The sequence below is a fragment of the Penaeus vannamei genome, unplaced genomic scaffold, assembly GCF_042767895.1.
Source record: "Penaeus vannamei isolate JL-2024 unplaced genomic scaffold, ASM4276789v1 unanchor718, whole genome shotgun sequence".
NCBI lineage: Eukaryota > Metazoa > Arthropoda > Malacostraca > Decapoda > Penaeidae > Penaeus > Penaeus vannamei.
The window spans coordinates 20,001-35,000 of record NW_027213722.1 but is presented as its reverse complement, the minus strand read 5'-3'; the positions used below and the strand labels follow the sequence as shown (position 1 = coordinate 35,000).

Sequence of the window (15,000 nt, the reverse complement as noted above, 5' to 3'; positions counted from 1 at the left end):
GGTCGAGTAGATATTCTGTATCGGGCTGCCCACGGCTCGGGTATGATGCATTAGCATCTTGCGTCGAGATGGGCACAGTGTGGGAAGGTGGGCAAGGGTCTTTGTTCTGCGGTTGCCGGGTAGCGAGGAGTGAAAACAAGAAAAAGTAGGGCGGCGGCGGAGGCGCGGCCGATGCGGCACTGCGGCGTGCGTGTCTGAGTCCGTGTTCTTCTTGCGTACTATTCTTGCCTCGGAGGATGTTTTCCTGTTTGTCTTGCGCACAGGAAAAGTGTAGCCGCATACCCGTTGCAGATTTCTTTTGGCATAGTGTGCGGTTAATCAGCGTTGATTTCACTCTCGAAAGCCTGGTGGCCAGCGATAGTTATACCGACGGTAGAGCCCCTCGATTCGGCATCCCCGCTCGTGCTGGGGACTTTTACTTCCATCCTTCGGCGAACACCTGTAAGTCTCGGCGCCGAGCGCTGCTCTGCGGTGACACGCGAGACATCCTCTTCCTCGACCGGGTGTTTGTGGGCGCTGGAAATAGATCCTGTGGCTGCTCGCTGCTTTGCTGATTGACTTCCTTGCAAAACAACGCCAACCGGTTTTTCCTTGTGGCAAAAAAAAAACAGGCATGGGTGTCGGTTTCAGCTGCCAGCTCTTGCATTGCCTGCGTTAAAGAATCCACTGAGGAATGCATGGGTGCTCGGGGTAAGAATTGAAGCAGCATTTCACGTTACTGGATTTTGACCACACGATTTCTTCGTGGTTTGAGAGTGCATATTGTTTACACGCACTGCTGTGTGTAGAGAGGTAGCACATAACACTAAACATAATAGAGCGAATTATGGCGGGATCGCACTCGAGGACTTGGGTCAGGAAAGGGGAGGGGAAGGGTTAAAAGTCGAGCGTGAGGTCAAGGGGCACTTCAGGGTGTGCAGGTGGCCGCACACAAGGGACGGACCTTGCGGCGTCGTGGCTGATGTTTACTCTTAAAGCCTCCTCGGGTGACACAACGGAAATGGCTCCTTTGTGGGACACATCCTTCAGATTCATGTTTGGAGGCAAACATCCTACAAACATCGGATATTCAGGGTAGCGGCAAGAAACAAATTTGCATAAAACGGTAAACATATAGCCGTGCCCACATACCCTATGCACAGGTAGAGGGACGCGACCGCCCTCCGACGTCTAGCCCGTGTCCCGGCATACATCAACACTCATTATAGCACGGCTTTGTCACGCCCGACACCCGGGCGACGCCCACGCCTTTCGGAGGAGAAGGAAGTGACTAGGGCGGGGCAGGGCGGGATGCCGTTGCTTGTAAAGAAACGCCGAAGAGAAGAGGTTAATGATTTCCTTTCGGGTGATCGATCGACGTAACAGCCGAGATCAAGCATGCTTTCTTTGCCTTTTGATTTCCTGCTTTAACCTAGAGCTCTTTTTCCTGTCCACAAGCAAGGGCACCCATGTTTTCGCCGGCTCCTTAGTCGTTGGCCTGTCGCCTCGCCCGTTCCTCTTTTCGCCCGTGCTAAGAGGTCGCGGTCCAGCTGGGATTGGCTTTATATTTACCCGCCATGCAACTACCTGTTATTTGGTAAAGAGTTGTTTTTGGTTATGTTACACACGCGTATGCATACTATTACACAGCCACATAGATGTACATGTAAATATGCTACATTTGTGCATGTGTAGGTAAATGTATTAGGTATAGAAATTATCAAATTACTGTTTGATATAAATACGTAGAAAGGGAGAGAGGGATTGCATATATGCTGCTTCAGGTTTCTTCGGAGCTCGGGAAGTACACACAGGTACTTCGGGGAAACTCCGGGACTGCACCGCGCGGCCCGGCGGAGGAGAGGAAAAGAACTGAGGCTCGCGGAATGCTCTGGAATGTAGGATTCTACTCGAACTCATATGCTGATTATACGGAGGAAAGGACACGCACACACACACAATGTATGCATACATATATACATGCATATATACGTGCATTCATACATATATATAGAGAGAGATATATAGATAAATAGATATATGAATTTATACAAATGTATATATTATATATATATATATATATATATATATATATATATATATATATATATTTACATATACATACATACATATATATATATATATATATATATATATATATATATATATATATATATATATAATGTTAAGGGGGATGATGACACTTGCGTCACGTGATATTCACTTTCATTATGCATATACATGTATGGATATGTGTATGTATATATATATATATATGTATGTAAATATGGGTATGTATATATTTTTTCACACATACACGCATACACACGCACACACTCACATACACACACGTGTGTGTGTGTGTGTGTAAATATATATACCCATACATAAATACATACATATATATATACATATATATATATATATATATATATATATGCTTATATATATTATATATATATATTATATATATATATTGTAGTATCTTTACTTCTCTGTCCCATGAAAGTGAATATCACGTGACGCCAGTTACGTCATCCCCCTTAGCATTATGATGACCATTATCATCTGTGCAGGTTGTTGCCCTAGACGTAAAAAGTGAAATCTGTAAAAGTAGGGCACCGGAGTGGGCAACAGCCAGGATGCCGCCCGCTTGCCCTGCCTCCGACTCGCCCTTTTCAGGCTCGGCCGCTGCGTGGCCGCCTCATCGCCCGACGGAGAGAACTCCCTGTGGGTGGCTGATCCTCTGATCCTTCAAGCTTTTATTGTTGATGAAATATGGGTATATTTTCCTCATTTTGTACCCCCCCCCCCTCTCTCTCTCTCTCTCTCTCTCTCTCTCTCTCTCTCTCTCTCTCTCTCTCTCTCTCTCTCTCTCTCTCTCTCTCTCTCTCTCTCTCTCTCTCTCTCTCTCTTTTCTTTCCTCTTGTCTATCTGTTCGGAGCTACCTCAGACTCAGTTTTCCGTTACAGTGCATCTGTCTTCCACTAACTCCTTTTAGAAGTTGGAGTTCGAGACTGCCACTGAACACGATGTGATTATAGGCCTACTAGACTGGAAAGTCGGCGAGAAAGCGTGATCGCTCCTGCCAGTGTTGAAGGCGGCCCCTGGTGTTGCGGCCGAAGTAGGCCATTGGATCTCTTGTTCACTTTATATTTATCCTCTGATGGCCAAACAGTTGGCAGTTTTGTTGTTATGCATAGTTGGCGGGGGAGCGATTCCTTTACATTCACCTTTTATGCCAACTTTGCCAGTTTTATTTGATTCTTACGTCTGGAGTTGTGGCTTTGACCTGATCTGCTGCATTGTCATGCCGAATTCGTGTTCATTCCCTTGTCTCCAGGCGCTTTTACCCCCACCAGATGGCACCGGCGATTCTCTCTCTGCCCGCGGGTTAGGCGATGGCACGGAGGGCAAGGGCGCGAGGCACCTTCACCGAGCTGCCCAAGGGGTCAAGGTGCCTATCAAGTCATGTCGTCGCATGATCCTGAGAGTATGGGAATAGTCGATGGTCGGACGGGAGGGAGAATTGGCCAAGTTTTAGAGGTGAATGTGTCTGAGTATGTGTTATCACAGAGCAAAAGCATTGTTTACATTTTCGCCTTGGAGTCCGAAACGTTCCACGCGCTCGGTGATTCACAGGAAAACGAGGGAGTGAAACCGCCATGCGCAAGTGTGGCCGCATGGTACTGAGTTTGCAATTGAATTGTTATAAGTGATTCAAGGTACCTAGTTTGAAGACTGTATTCGCTAGCAGGCTTTGCTGAGGGTGTTCGGCTGGCCGTCGATGCAGAGACGCGCTAAGGCCCTGCCACATCATGTGACGTTGCTGCCACGGGGACTGCTGATACCACGAGAAAGGTCTGGGCCACAGGGGCACAGCACACGATGTCTGCTGTGACTTTAAATGGGGGTTGGCTCTCTTGCTCACATTACTCGTGGCATTCTGATATTCGCGATCGCGCTCTTTCAGCTAGTGCCTATGGAGCGTATTCCTAATTCCCAGGAATAGATAGGCAGGAATAGGCTCACCTGCTAGATAGTTCAACTAACCGGTACTGAAGAATCTCCCAAGCCTTTACGCGATGGGAACTTGCTTGCCTTGATAAGGTTCACGTGGAAAAGGTCAACACTAAATAAGAGTTTATATATATATTACATGTGCTTTCCATGCGCACATATGCTGACATGATTGTGGATTCTCTTGCAGTATGAAAAAGGAAAGTGAGTCATACTATCGTTTTGTAACTCTAAATTGTTTTAGGCTTTTACTGACTGAATGATTCAACCCACTCTGAACCTTGCCACGACAAGGCGGGGCAAGCCAGGGACGGCGGTGGCCTGCCTCGCCCGCCGCCCGTACATAGACATCGAGAAAGTGCGAGCGGCAGGGGGGGGGGGGCAGGGGCGAGAAAGGTGTGAAAGTGAGACTCTTTGCAGCATCCACCACTGCTGCTTCCAACGCCATTATCTATGCCACCACGCCGCCAACACCCACTGCCAATTTGACTTGAAGGAGACGGGAGGTTGGCGGACCGTGGGCGCTGCAAGGTGGCTGGAGAGGGAGACAGAGTGTGCGAGAGTGACAGTGCGCGGGCGGCGGCGGGTGGCGGGTGGCGGGGGAGGGGGAGGGGGGGGACACCTGTTGCACTCAGGTGACAGGGAACCTCCGCCGGTCGAGTTGAGGCGTCTTTCGGAAAGCATGGCGGGACCGGGGGCGTGTCGCTCAACGAAAAAGACAAATTTTACCGATTCCCGAAGATCTTTGATTCTACTCCCGTTTTTAACACGACGCTGCAACCTTCTCATCTTGTATCTTCGACGCCATGACAAAGAACGAAGTCGATGACATTTATGCCTTTTACCTGCACGCATGCGAAATAGTCTCGTGTGATTCCATTGCTCTCATGCCTCCCCCTCACCCCCCCCCCTCTCTCTCTCTCTCTCTCTCTCTCTCTCTCTCTCTCTCTCTCTCTCTCTCTCGCTTTCTTTATCTCTCTCTCTCTCGCTTTCTTTATCTCTCTCTCTCTCTCTCTCTCTCTCTCTCTCTCTCTCTCTCTCTCTCTCTCTCTCTCTCTCTCTCTCTCTCTCTCTCTCTCTCTCTCTTTCTTTCTCTCTCTCTCTCTCTCTCCCTCACTCTCACTCTCACTCTCACTCTCTCACTCTCTCTCTCTCTCTCTCTCTCTCTCTCTCTCTCTCTCTCTCTCTCTCTCTCTCTCTCTCTCTCTCTCTCTCTCTCTCTCTCTCTCTCTCTCGCAGTCGCCTTCTTCAACCTTTCTTCGTTTTTCTCTCGTGTGTGAAATTTTCCTTTCTCCTTGAGACATCCAGCGTCTTAGTCAACTTCCTGATTCGTTGTCATGATTCCGTGGGAACTTCCTGAAAACGGTTCGATCGGCACCGCACGAAGTTCACCCGGTACTGCGGAGACGAGCAATCTGTCGTTTTACTATGTCTGCCTAATGTATATATTTATGTGTCCATTTACATCAGATACCGTATATGCATTGCTGCAATTGTTTGTTTGGTGACGAAGATGCATTCGATGTCTCAGTTCAGCACCGTGGAGAAAGATTTTTTTTTATGTTTTCCTATCAATAACTTCCAAAGGGAGACTCACAGGAGACCAAGTTTAAGTTATAGGGGATAGATGTGATTGGGTTCCCCCTTTTCTTTGTTAAAGCCGTAATCATGGTACTGTTTATGTATATTTACGGAAGAACTAAGGCGAAAAGCAGCCTGGCACGGCTGAGAGGCGCTCATAAGGCGAGTGAACAACTGGAGTGGTGGTGCGAGGAGTGTGCAGCCGGGAGATCAACGAAAAAGTCATCGCTTTCAGGTCGTTGTTGATTAAGTACTCGTGATGAGAGTTCGGCGAGGGCGTGGCATCCCGTGTCCAGGAACTCAAGAGTAGCAGGATAAAGGGGGAGGGCAGGGCGAGGCCACGGGCGCGGGGGGACGTGTCCGCTGCCGTTGTGACGGATCCGGATACCGTCTGCTTCCGGCTTCGTCCTTATGCAAACGCTTTCAAACAACCAAAACAATGGGTCCGGACTCGCCTCGTTGGATTCATTTCATCTGAAAAATGGCACGTTCCATTGTTGGACACGAATTCAGAACAATAAACGCGCCATACTGTTGCCCGGATGAATGCGAACAAAAACGCCCCTGTGACACGGTGACAAATAACCAAATAAAGAACCCAGGGACAACAAAATCAGCGAGAAGAGAAGTGAACGCGAGAAGAACCAAGCACAAGATGGCCGTGGAGGAGAACGCGAGGGGCGACGTGGCACCAGAAGCTCAGCCGTGTAAACAGAGATTGCGTTGGGTAAGCCATTAAGACGCCGGCGCAAAGGGCTGTTCATCACGCCGACGATGGGCTACTGTGATGGCAGTCCACGAGGGGCTCTTTGTGTCTGCAGTTCCCATCGTTGGCTGCTGTTAATGGGACTCTGGCCTTTTGTTGTTACTTCGGAACTGTTATTGTTATGATATTGCTGGTAGTGTATGGGGTATTGCATTGTGTATTACTATCGCATGGAGTTCTACCTGGATAGTACTGATAGGGGTGACGGTAGTCCATGTTAATATCAGCGTTAGTCCTAGGAGACAGAGAGCTGCAGAACTAGTAAAAGCAGCATTATTTTTTTTTTATTATTATTATCATGTATTTACAAGTCATTGCAGTTGCCCATGATATTAAACACGTCAGAGATTATACTTATTATTACAATAACAAAGATCAATTTGCATCAATCAAGATAATCATCATCGCATTTGTAATCCACAAGCCACGGCCTGGACGCTCCTTTTTTGGAAATGTTTCTCACCCATTCAGCCGAGCATACTGATGGATGGAGCGAAAGCCAATTTGTTCGGGACATGAACCCAATGGGCTTAAACTGGCTCAACCCGAAAGCGTGACACGCTCTAACACGGTTTAACCTTCTGAACAGCCGATGAGAATTGAGATCACGTGACCCTGAACAACCCTGGGAGGGGGGGAGGGTCTCGCCGGGGTAGCTGGGTGGTGGTGGGAGGGGCCCCTGGCGATAGATTAGGATTGGAGATTGGTGGAGGATTGGTCTTCCTGAAGTGGCGATAGATTGGAAAGGGCGAAGGATTTTTGTCCCTCCTTTTCCGTGTCGCTTTCGAAGTTTATTGTGGATGGCTGATTGGCTTTTGTTTCGTCGTCACGGCGACTCGTGGTGGCCGTGGAATGGGGGAAAGGTTGATAATAATAGCAAGGATTACTATTACGATTATTTCTTTATCGTTTTTACTGTTGTAGGTGTTTTCTCATTGTATTATTCATTTGTGTTGTTATTATCGTAATAAGTGCTTCTTTAGCTTTGCTTTTTTTCATTAGTTTCATTATTATTATCAACACCAGAATATCATTACAAGGTATATCACAATTATTTACTGTTTTTTCTTTAATTACTATCTCTACGAAATGAAGATAAGGCCTCAATGCATCAAACAACGAACGAAAGAAAACAGAAAAAAAAGAATAGTGGGTGGAAGAGAAGGAAAAAGGCAGATTGTGTTTCACTTCACTCTTATTTTGGAAATTGGATGTGTTTTTGTTGCTCTGTCTTTCCGTTTGTTTACGTAGGACTTGACATTGGTAATGGTTTATAAGGATCTACAATGCGTAACCTTGCGGGCCATACGGAACAGAGGCGACATTTACACCTGCTGCTTCTTCTTCTTGTTCTTTCTCTTCTTTCTCTGCCCCTCGGTAATGTCTTGGGTGATGGATGGGCGAGAATAATGCCGGACTGTCTTCGCGATAAGTGGGTGTGAGAGGCATGTGTCATATTTCGTGGAATTCTCTCTCTCTCTCTCTCTCTCTCTCTCTCTCTCTCTCTCTCTCTCTCTCTCTCTCTCTCTCTCTCTCAGTCTATCTATCTATCTATCTATCTCCCTATCCCTCTGAATCTCCCTATCCCTCTCTATCTCCCAATCCCTCTCTATCTCCCTATCCCTCTCTATCTCCCTTTCCCTCTCTATCTCCCTATCCCTCTCTCCCTCTATCTCTCCCTCTTTCGTTCTTTCTCTCATTTTCTCCCCCCCTCCCCTGTCTTTCCTTTTCTCTCCGATCGCCGATCACACACAATGGAGGGGGGGTGTATTCATCTTACGACCCCTAATGTAACCGTTTCCCTCATGACGGGGAAACAGGTATATAATCGAGATATAATAACGTGAAAATCTCTGCGGCCCCTTGACCCCGCGTTCCGTTTTCTCTTTTGTTTTCTTCCCGTTTTCTCTCTTCGTTCACGTCGGAGAATCTCGACACGGAGGGCTTCCCGAAATGGGACTTTCTTTTCGAATGTAAATTAGTTTTTCCTTCGGGTGGAGGTGAGAGTGTCGTGGCGGGGGGTGGGGGGGGGGGGGGGTGATGGGGAGGAACAAGGGGCGGGGGGTGATGGGGAGGAAGGGGGGAGCTGTTAGGGTGTCAGAAACTAACCTAAGGGTGAACTAAGAACAAGAGGCCTCAAACTCCTCGCCTTTACCATGATCAGTCACGCGTTTGAGGAAATTAATTACAGCGTCACACACATTTCACACCTTGGCCGCCCCGCCTCACCGCGCCTCGGTTCCTTAGCGGCGCCCAGCTGGGGGTGGGGTGGCTAGAGCAGGACCCAGGGCCAGATGGCACTGGAGCTTCTGGCGGAGGGAAGGGGGTGAGAAAGCGCTCATGACAAGCAGGGTCTGGTGCTTGCTTCTTTTCAGCTTCAAGTGGTACGACACACGCACACTCACGTCCGCACATACACTCACACAAACACACACAAACACACACACACACAAACACACTCACACACACACAAACACACTCATACACACACAAACACACTCATACACACACAAACACACACAAACACACACACACACAAACACACTAGCACGCACACAAACACACGCACACACACACATACATAGACACACAGACATACATAGACACACACAGACACACACACACACACACACACACACACACACACACACACACACACACACACACACACACACACACACACACACACACACACACACACACACACACATACACACACACACACACACACACACACACTCACACTCACACACACACACACACACACACTCACACTTACATATATACATGCACACCGAGAGAGAGAGGGAAAGAGAGAGAAAGAAAGAAAGAACAAAAGAAAGAGAGAGATATAGAGATAGAGGGAAAGAGGGGGGGAGGTTGACAAACAGACAGAGATAGAAAGAAAGAGGGGAAGAGAAGAACTTGCGAGTGCATGCATGCGAATAATGCGAATAAACGAGAGGCAGGGCGAGGCGAGGAAGAGGGGAAGTGAGAGAGAGAGGCACGAGGGCCAGCGAGCAGTCAGCGTTTGTTTTACACCGGATTGCAGATTGAAGTTGGCGAAGCTATTGTATGCTAATTCCCGACAGAAGTGTGCTGCAGCGGCCTTTGGAATAGTAAACACAGCAGTGACATGTCACTAATATAGAAAGGACACATGGCGAGTTGTGCGTATAAATAATGAATGTCTTATAAAGGTGATAAAGGTGTAGGATCGCATTGTTTGGATCTTAAGAAAGGATTTCAAAAAGTTGAACTTCACAAAAAGGAAAGAAAGAAATGCGTCGAGGCAAGAGGTGCAGCAAAGTAATAATGTGACAGGTGGAAAGATTGTTCTAATTTAACAAAAGTGTACCACTTAAAAAAGTTCCCCGGACGACATTCAGGCGCTCTTTGTGGGAGCGTGGGATTACCGAAGGGCAAAGGAGGAGGCCGTGTACTGGGCTGGCACTTGTAAGCAGTAATGGATATGTTTTAGGCAGAGGATATCCCGACCTTGTGGGCCGCAGAAATGGGGTGAAATCTGGTCCCCAAATGGAGTCTGTTAAAGGAACAAAGGCAGGATGAGGGGTGACGGCGGGGGGAGGGACGGAGAGGGAGGGGTCCGCAGCCTACAAGTGACACGTCGAGAGGAAGCAAGCGTCAGGGGATGAAACTAGATGAAGGCGGCCGAGAAACGGAGGCGAGGTTCCCACAGATAAATACTGGACTGCCTGTCTGCTGTTAGGTGTCTTATGGTGTACTGTATTTATAACCCGGAACTTGTACGCGCTCTCGTGAAGATGTGAGCTCAGTGAATTTCGGTTGTTTATGAAAAGGTCTTAAGGATTGGATGCTGAGTATACTTATTTTCCATAAGAAATGGGGATAGATAGAGAGAGTAGAGAAAAATCGCAAGAAGTTTAATCTTTGCCAGATAAAAAGACCCAAAAGAAAGTAAAGCTTGGATGTTGCATAGGAGAAAGCAAATGTTAAATTTATCAAAGTTGTATCATGCAAAGAAGCAAGGAATACATGATCAGCTGAAAGAAAGAGAAGGTAAATAGATACGGTAGATAGATCGAGAGGAGGGGAGAGAGTCTTCACTTAGCGTCTGTTTTTTTCCTGCCTGGGCCACGGGCACAAGAGAAAATGAATAGAAAGTGAGTAGCCGGCAACCTTCTGGGTATAGATTTCACTTTTCTGTCATTCATATGGCGGGCACCAGCATTTTTTTATCTTTCGTTCGTTCACTAAAGCATTTCCTTTAATGACAAAAAAAACTAGGAAGAAAACACAGACGAGAAGAATGAACGATGCCTGCTATTTTCATATGTCTCATCATATAGATAACGAAGTATTTTCCTTCCAGGTACGGTGTGATCAGCGCCCGCTCGGCAGGTTTCTGGAAGATTCACCTGCGGGCTGAGACGTCGGGCCGGTAATGACTTGTGCGCTGTCCGGTTCGGTTGTTGCTTTATCGGTGGTGTCGTCCTCTGAATGGGAAAGAATAGAGAAAAATGGTGTAATGAAATACAGAACCCTTTCATCGATGACTAAAGTAATAGTCGCATAATTGACATGAAAAGATAAAATGATTATGCTTAATATGGTCGTATCCCATGATGAAGAGTTTGATATCATTGAGAGTAATTACAAAGCAAAGGTCATTTAAATTTATATCTATATACGATATATTGAATAGAAATCGTAGCATAGCTTGTTTATTTCCAGTATCATGTATGTGTTTTTCAAAGCATGTGTGTGTTGAATCAGCAGGATATTTAAATTACCAGTTGGATCACGTGGTCTAAGTTGCCTGTCCTGTTCTTGTGTTCTCAGGATATCAGGATTTCCATATCTCACCAGGTTCGCGGATTCTAAAACAGTGTGCATAGATGGCGTTAGAAGAAAGGAGGAAGATAAGAAATTTATTTTAAAAAGGAGAAAATAAGCTGATGTAAAGAAAACGGAAAAGCCAGATTGTTCAAAATAAACAATGTAGTAACGAACGGCGGGCTGGCTTCATCTCGAGGGGGGGGAGGGGGACGGAGGGGTAGGAGATGGAGTGGGGAGCCGCTCCTCATGATTCTTTGCATAGCTTTCTGCTCAGCCTCCTACCCCACAACCCTCCTACCCCACAACCCTCCGACCCCACAACCCTCCGACCCCACAACCCTCCGACCCCACAACCCTCCGACCCCACAACCCTCCGACCCCACAACCCTCCGACCCCACCACAACCCTCCTACCCCACAACCCTCCGACCCCACAACCCTCCGACCCCACAACCCTCCGACCCCACAACCCTCCGACCCCACCACAACCCTCCTACCCCACAACCCTCCGACCCCACCACAACCCTCCTACCCCACAACCCTCCGACCCCACAACCCTCCGACCCCACAACCCACCGACCCCACCACAACCCTCCTACCCCACAACCCTCCGACCCCACAACCCTCCGACCCCACCACAACCCTCCTACCCCACAACCCTCCGACCCCACAACCCTCCGACCCCACAACCCTCCGACCCCACAACCCTCCGACCCCACAACCCTCCGACCCCACCACAACCCTCCTACCCCACAACCCTCCGACCCCACAACCCTCCGACCCCACAACCCTCCGACCCCACAACCCTCCGACCCCACCACAACCCTCCTACCCCACAACCCTCCTACCCCACAACCCTCCGACCCCACAACCCTCCGACCCCACAACCCTCCGACCCCACAACCCTCCGACCCCACAACCCTCCGACCCCACCACAACCCTCCTACCCCACAACCCTCCGCCCTCACAACCCTCCGACCCCACAACCCTCCGACCCCACAACCCTCCGACCCCACAACCCCCCGTCCCCACCACAAACCTCCTACCCCACAACCCTCCGACCCCACAACCCTCCGACCCCACAACCCTCCGACCCCACAACCCTCCGACCCCACCACAACCCTCCTACCCCACAACCCTCCGACCCCACAACCCTCCGACCCCACAACCCTCCGACCCCACCACAACCCTCCTACCCCACAACCCTCCGACCCCACAACCCTCCGACCCCCAACCCCGGACCCCTCTTTCTTCCCGTGCCCGATATGCTTCTCTGTCGCAGGAGATTAAGGTCAGATATCGCAGTGGAGATAGAGGGGTCATGAGGTCGGTAAGATCTCCAGAGAGGGTATTTTACGGGGTAATGAGGCTGAGGGTGGGGGGTGCTTGGGGTGGGAGGGAGTGGAGCCTTGGGGGATCGACGGGACAAGTTGGTATCGGAGGAGGGAGGGAGGGGGAAGGAGGGATGAAGGAGAAGGAGGAGGCCTGAGAAGGGGGGTAAGGGACTTTTAAATGACCGTTGGGACGCCGGCATTCCTGGGATACCAAAGCAGTTTGTGCGTCATCGTGAAGGAGCTGACACCTTGTTTACGCTCGCCCTCTGCACGGCGGTTCTGGGAGGCCGTGCTGACTGGCTGAATGCTGACGGCTTGGGAGGGCGTGGAGAAAGTGTTCAGCATAATGGCGGGGTAGCGTTAATGGCTGGTAAAAATGCTTGGCTGTAAACTTCGGAAGAAATGCCCGGTTATAAAGTTGGGTAAAAATGCTCGCATGTTATGTTAGGTCGAAACACGCGGCTGAAGAGTTTGCTAAAGTACTTAGGGTTAAATGCTTGAGAAAAGGAATAAATGTTTACGGGATTGTTGGATATAAGAAAAAAATAATGACATTGTGAGATGAGCTATGTTGAAGATATCTGCTGATGCAAGCTAAGACGTCTGATTGAATTTGATTTTGATTTGCAAATGCATATACTAGTTCAAGCGGAACATATGAACGAATATATTGATAATATTAATATTGATCTGTAGAGTGAAATTGTCTGATCAAATCTTACAAATTTCATAGTAAAATGTTTGGTTGGGCAACTATATACTTGTACGTATGGAGAAAAATATACTACTATAAGTAACGAAAGCTATTGGTTTTATTTTGTTACTAACAAAATTTGCCCAAGCAGAAAGGTCTCGTTCTTATATTTTCAGGCAGAGAAAATAGTTATCTCATGTACCGTTTGACAAAAGTTCCAGCTGAACTTTGTACATTGATATTCGGCCGGTTTGTTACGATTGTGCGAGGCCCGACCCAGTGGACATTTAGTATACGGACATACATATGTGCTGAGCTAAATGCATACATATGTGCTGAGCTAAATGTATAAATATCAGTCTAGATATGCATATCTACCGTATAGATAGAGAGATAGATGTATGTATATCCGAGAGATAGACAGATATGTGTTTCTGTGTATATGCATATCTGTATACACGAATATTGCTTCGGGTCGGGCCTCGCACAGTTTTGGCAAAGCGGCCGACTTTCTTGCCTTTCGATGCCAGGTTCTGTTGAAATTCTTATCACTGACTCGTCCACGTATTGTAAGTCACGCCAAGTAATAATTTTATTGTCTTTTGTATGTCATAGGATGGCCTTGCTTTGTCTCTCCCTTGGCATGGGCGGCACGTTGAGAACCTGAGATCAATACCCTATTACACCGCCTCAAACCATGCGTTGGGGCGATTGTTCGGCGTGAGAGCCCGAGTGCGCCGCCCTTGCTGTTCAGGATGCTCGAACGCTCCTCGATAAAGTGTGTCTCGAGTGCGTGGTTCCGAGAATTGTTTCGTCGAAGCGCCGTGAAGCGAGGAACTTCCGTGGGGAGATTTGGTGGCGGGAACTGGATGGTCGTCTCTGGAGTTTTTTTTTCTGGATTTCTTTCTTTATCAGTTTCCTCCCTCCTTTCATTATCGCTTTCCTTCCCCTGCGCACTCCCCTTCCCCAGGAGCCTTCTTCCCACGCCTGTCTGGCCGCGTCCCTCCTCGCCCGAGCATCTCGTAACCCTTGTCATTAAACTCCGCGCCGCTGCTAATCCTCTGGCCCCCTGAGAGACGGTCAGGGAGAGGGTAATTGAGGACTGGACAGGATCACCTCCCCCCTCCCCCTGCCCCCCTCCTATTTGCCCCGGGTCCTCTGTGCTGGGAGCCGCCTGCTCCTCTCCGGGCGGCTCTTGGGCATGCCGCCCGCGCCCCCTCCCCGCGCCCGCCCGAGGGAGACCCGGGGGCGCCTCCCGAGCGGCCGCCGCGCCTGTCCTATTAGTCTGTGGGCGGCTGCGGGGTTGTGGTCATTCAGGTTGTTATTGTTTTTAGCGTTATTATTAGTGCTCGTGTTTAGGGCCGCCGGTATTATTATTATCTTGTACTGTTTTCTTGATCTTTATTATCATCTTTGTTATTGCTGTTTTATTGCTATTGTTGTTGTTGTATTTTATTATTATTATTATTGTTGTTATTACTATTATTATTGTTGTTATGATGATTATCATTATTATTGTTATATCATTATTATTATTATTGTTCTTATTATTACTTTTGTTATTATTGTTGTCATTACTATTACTGTTATTAATTTATTGCCATCATTATTATTAATCTTTTCCATAAGTTCATTTATTTCATCGTCATTTTCATTATCACTATTTCTAATGTTGATACAAATACAACTTGTAATATTAATAATATTATTAGTAGTACGAGTGATAATGGGAGTATTACTAACATCATTTCTGCTCCATCCACCTATGCCATTGTTGCCCTGGTATCGTTTTCATCTTCATCGCCT

General features: G+C 47.9%; 2 protein-coding genes across 2 annotated transcripts; both read left to right on the top strand.

The window, feature by feature from the left end:
• The first annotated feature begins 6,029 nt into the window (after positions 1 to 6,029).
• LOC138861056 (uncharacterized) lies at positions 6,030 to 11,363 on the top strand. Its single transcript, XM_070119796.1, has 2 exons — positions 6,030 to 6,307; positions 10,701 to 11,363. The coding sequence occupies exons 1-2, from the start codon at positions 6,062 to 6,064 to the stop codon at positions 10,755 to 10,757; spliced, it is 303 nt and encodes a 100-aa protein (XP_069975897.1). The 5' UTR covers positions 6,030 to 6,061; the 3' UTR covers positions 10,758 to 11,363.
• Positions 11,364 to 11,391: 28 nt separating this feature from the next.
• LOC138861055 (uncharacterized) lies at positions 11,392 to 12,456 on the top strand. The gene has a single exon (XM_070119795.1). The coding sequence runs from the start codon at positions 11,392 to 11,394 to the stop codon at positions 12,454 to 12,456; it is 1,065 nt and encodes a 354-aa protein (XP_069975896.1).
• Positions 12,457 to 15,000: the final 2,544 nt, after the last annotated feature.